We start from the raw sequence: 4,305 nt of genomic DNA on the forward strand, positions 1-4,305 counted from the left end.
TAATAGAATGCCGGCAATAACACACAATGCACACAATAATAGAATGCCGGCAATAACACACAATGCATACAATAATAGAATGCCGGCAATAACACACAATGCATACAATAATAGAATGCCGGCAATAACACACAATACATACAATAATAGAATGCCGGCAATAACACACAATGCATACAATAATAGAATGCCGGCAATAACACACAATGCATACAATAATAGAATGCCGGCAATAACACACAATGCATACAATAACAGAATGCCGGCAATAACACACAATGCACACAATAACAGAATGCCGGCAATAACACACAATGCATACAATAATAGAATGCCGGCAATAACACACAATGCATACAATAATAGAATGCCGGCAATAACACACAATGCATACAATAATAGAATGCCGGCAATAACACACAATGCATACAATAATAGAATGCCGGCAATAACACACAATAGAGCTCCACAAACACAACACACATCATAGATGGAAGAAACCTTCGTCTTACCTGTCATTCCTCATCATTTTCGTTGTTTTTGTTTTTGAGCGATAAAATAATCTTTCCTGTTTACTGAAAGAAAAGAAAATATATCAGAAATTTAGAGGGTTTTTTTTTTTGTTCTTTTTTTTTTTTGGTTGGGATAGTATTACCCTGATTCAATAAAGTCTGGGTGTAGTGTGTGTAATGTAATTTAAAAATATATATGGCCAAACAAAATGATAGGGGTGTGGGGTGAAGAGGGGGGAGAAAGTGACAAGTGCATTAGGCATTCTAATTCAGCTGGGCTCCACCTCCAGCCTTGCCTGGTAATTAATGGGGCTCCCAGCCTGAAGACGCTGCATTAGGTAGGGAGAGGCATCGAGAGAGCCAGAGACATGCCATTGGAGATAATTGATTACATCCCAATCAACAATAACTTGTTAGCCATAGTCAATGTATCAGTCTCTCTGTTCTCTCCTCTCTCTCTGGTTGAAGGATGAATTTAGTTGGAGGTAATCTGCATTCACTCTGAGGGAAGCAGCAAAGATTATAAGAATCAAACAACTGAGATTCTTGGACAATAGTGGGAAGAAAAGTCCTCATCACGATTGTGGATCCTTATCTGCTCCTCACACCTCCCTCCTCCCCCCTCCTCCTTTTTAAATTCATTTTAACCTTGCGTTGCAAAGCCTTTAAGAAGACAGCAAGGAGGAAGACATTGGACTACTGGAGAGAGAACTTTTTTTGTAGACGCTCCAGTCTTGGTGAAGTTCTCCCCAATAATGACCTCCAAGGAAGAAGCCAAATCCTCTTCTGTGGAAGAGAGAAGGAGAAATGCTTTGGACCACTTACCACCTCCTGCAAATTCTAACAAACCCCTGACTCCCTTCAGCATTGAGGACATCCTGAATAAGCCCTCTGTCAGAAGAAGTTACACCATCTGTGGGACAGCTCATCTACTGTCCACTTCTGAGAAGCCCCCTCCTGCAGGGTTACCCCTGTCCAGCAGAACACTTCTATCCCAAACCTCACCTCTATGTGCCCTGGAGGAACTGGCCAGCAAGACCTTCAAAGGTTTGGAAGTCAGTGTCCTGCAAGCTGCTGAAGGTAAGGAGATAGGGCTGGATTTTATTCTGTAGGATAGATAGATAGATAGATATAGATAGATATGAGATAAATAGATAGATATGAGATAGATAGATAGATAGATAGATAGATATAGACAGATAGATATGAGATAAATAGATAGATATGAGATAGATAGATAGATAGATAGATATAGACAGATAGATATGAGATAAATAGATAGATATGAGATAGATAGATATTAGATAGATAGATATTAGATAGATAGATAGATATGAGATAGATAGTTATGAGATAGATAGATAGATATGAGATAGATAGATAAATAGATAGATAGATAGATATGAGATAGATAAATAGATTTGAGATAGATAGATAGGTAGATATTAGATAAATAGATAGATATGAGATAGATAGATATGAAATAGATAGATAGATATGAGAGATAAATATGAGATAGATAGATATGAAATAGATAGATATGAGATAGATATGAGATAGATAGATTTGAGATAGATAGATAGATAGATATAGACAGATAGATATGAGATAAATAGATAGATATGAGATAGAGAGATAGATATGAGATAGATACATAGATATGAGATAGATAGATAGACAGATATGAGATAGATAGATATGAGATAGATAGATATATAGATAGATATGAGATAGATGTGAGATAGATATGAGATGGATAGATATGAGATAGATAGATATGAGATAGATAGATATGAGATAGATAGATATGAGATAGATATGAGATAGATAGATTTGAGATAGATAGATAGATAGATAGATATAGACAGATAGATATGAGATAAATAGATAGATATGAGATAGAGAGATAGATATGAGATAGATACATAGATATGAGATAGATAGATAGACAGATATGAGATAGATAGATATGAGATAGATAGATATATAGATAGATATGAGATAGATGTGAGATAGATATGAGATGGATAGATATGAAATAGATAGATATGAGATAGATAGATATGAGATAGATAGATATATATGAGATAAATAGATAGATAGATATGAGATAGATAGAGAGAGAGAGAGAGAGAGAGAGAGAGACTGTGAGATAGATAGATATGAGATAGATAGATGGATATGAGATAAATAGATAGATATGAGATAGATAGATATGAGATAGATAGAGAGAGATAGATAGATAGATAGATAGATATGAGATAGATATGAGATAGATAAATAGATAGATATTTGATTTTTGTGTATCCATAAAGTTTGCATGAGTCTTGTATCACCTAGAGCAGTGGTCTCCAACCTGCAGACCTCCAGATGTTGCAAAACTACAATTCCCAGCATGCCCGGACAGCCGAAGGCTGTCCGGGCATGCTGGGAGTTGTAGTTTTGCAACATCTGGAGGTCCGCAGGTTGAAGATTACTGACCTATAGTTTTCATAATTCCCACGTATTAAAAAAAAACAAAAACGTTGTTGATATAATATTAACAAAGATAATAGATGGAAGTTTTCTATTTGTAAATAACGGCCGCAAATTGTTGATTTGTAACAAGCGAAATGAAATCGTCCGTTACAAATAGATGGAAATATCTTTGTATTTGGTGAAACACTGATGGGATAACGTTCTCCTTCCAGGACGAGATGGAATGACAATATTTGGACAGAGACAGACCCCCAAAAAGAGGAGAAAATCCCGAACAGCTTTTACAAACCACCAGATATATGAGCTCGAAAAAAGATTTTTATACCAGAAATATTTATCCCCGGCAGACAGAGACCAAATCGCACAACAATTGGGACTGACCAATGCTCAGGTCATCACCTGGTTCCAGAACCGAAGAGCAAAGCTCAAAAGAGACCTGGAGGAGATGAAAGCAGATGTGGAGTCAGCCAAAAAAATGAGCCCCACCGCGGTGGAAGCTGTGCTCACTATCTCAGAACTAGAGGAGACAGAGTCCTTACCCAGATCGACGACCAGATCGCCCCAACATGTATTGGGCAGCCACCTTCAGATGTCCCCTTCATCCCCCCTCACAGACCAGCACACCAGCAAAGAGTGCTCAGAAGATGAGGACGACGTGGAGATTGATGTTGATGACTGATTTTTATTTCATCCTTAATATTATTATTATTATTATTATTTTTTTTTATTAATCAAAAGACTAGAAAACACTCACCTAAAAGCAAGAATGGACAGTATTTATGCTGCACTTGTGTTCTATCTCCAAATTTACACCCAAGACAGATTTCTTTTTTTTTTTTCAATAAATAAAAGCAATAAGTAATATTTATAAACAAAAAAAAAAAAAAGACTGAAATTACTACGGCTGCCAATCAGGTAGTTTCAATTTTTTTTTTCATTATTATTATTATTATTATAAATTTTTGGAATGGTGCAATTGTGTATGGCGTCTGTAAAATATATATTTAAGTATATTTTTTTAAGCTTTTGATTTTTAATCTATATATATATATATATATATATCATTTCAACATCACATAGCTTTGAAGGGGGGGGGGGGAATCACAATCACAATATTTTCAATTTATTTACTGGTAGCTGACATTATTCTCTTGCATGTAAAAAATAAAAATAAAAAATGCACGATTTTTTATTTATTAGAATTTTTATTTTATTAGAATTTTTCTTTTTCGTTTGCTTCTTATATTTTACCTTTCTCCTTTTCTTTTATTTATTTTTTCTATGTGTATGCCACTCTGTCGTACATTTTTATTTG

General features: G+C 35.2%; 1 protein-coding gene across 1 annotated transcript; it reads left to right on the forward strand.

Moving 5' to 3' along the window:
• Positions 1-847: 847 nt before the first annotated feature.
• Positions 848-3,876, forward strand: LBX1 (ladybird homeobox 1). The gene is made up of 2 exons (XM_056529799.1): positions 848-1,592; positions 3,203-3,876. The coding sequence occupies exons 1-2, from the start codon at positions 1,268-1,270 to the stop codon at positions 3,667-3,669; spliced, it is 792 nt and encodes a 263-aa protein (XP_056385774.1). The 5' UTR covers positions 848-1,267; the 3' UTR covers positions 3,670-3,876.
• Positions 3,877-4,305: the final 429 nt, after the last annotated feature.

This window comes from Hyla sarda, chromosome 7 (genome assembly GCF_029499605.1).
Source record: "Hyla sarda isolate aHylSar1 chromosome 7, aHylSar1.hap1, whole genome shotgun sequence".
Taxonomy (NCBI): domain Eukaryota; kingdom Metazoa; phylum Chordata; class Amphibia; order Anura; family Hylidae; genus Hyla; species Hyla sarda.

Excerpts from the sequence above, each read along its gene's own strand:
- LBX1 (XM_056529799.1), top strand. The coding sequence starts at position 1,268 with ATGACCTCCAAGGAAGAAGCCAAATCCTCTTCTGTGGAAGAGAGAAGG. Across the intron at positions 1,593-3,202 it reads TGTCCTGCAAGCTGCTGAAG|GACGAGATGGAATGACAATA; the intron begins GTAAGGAGATAG and ends TTCTCCTTCCAG.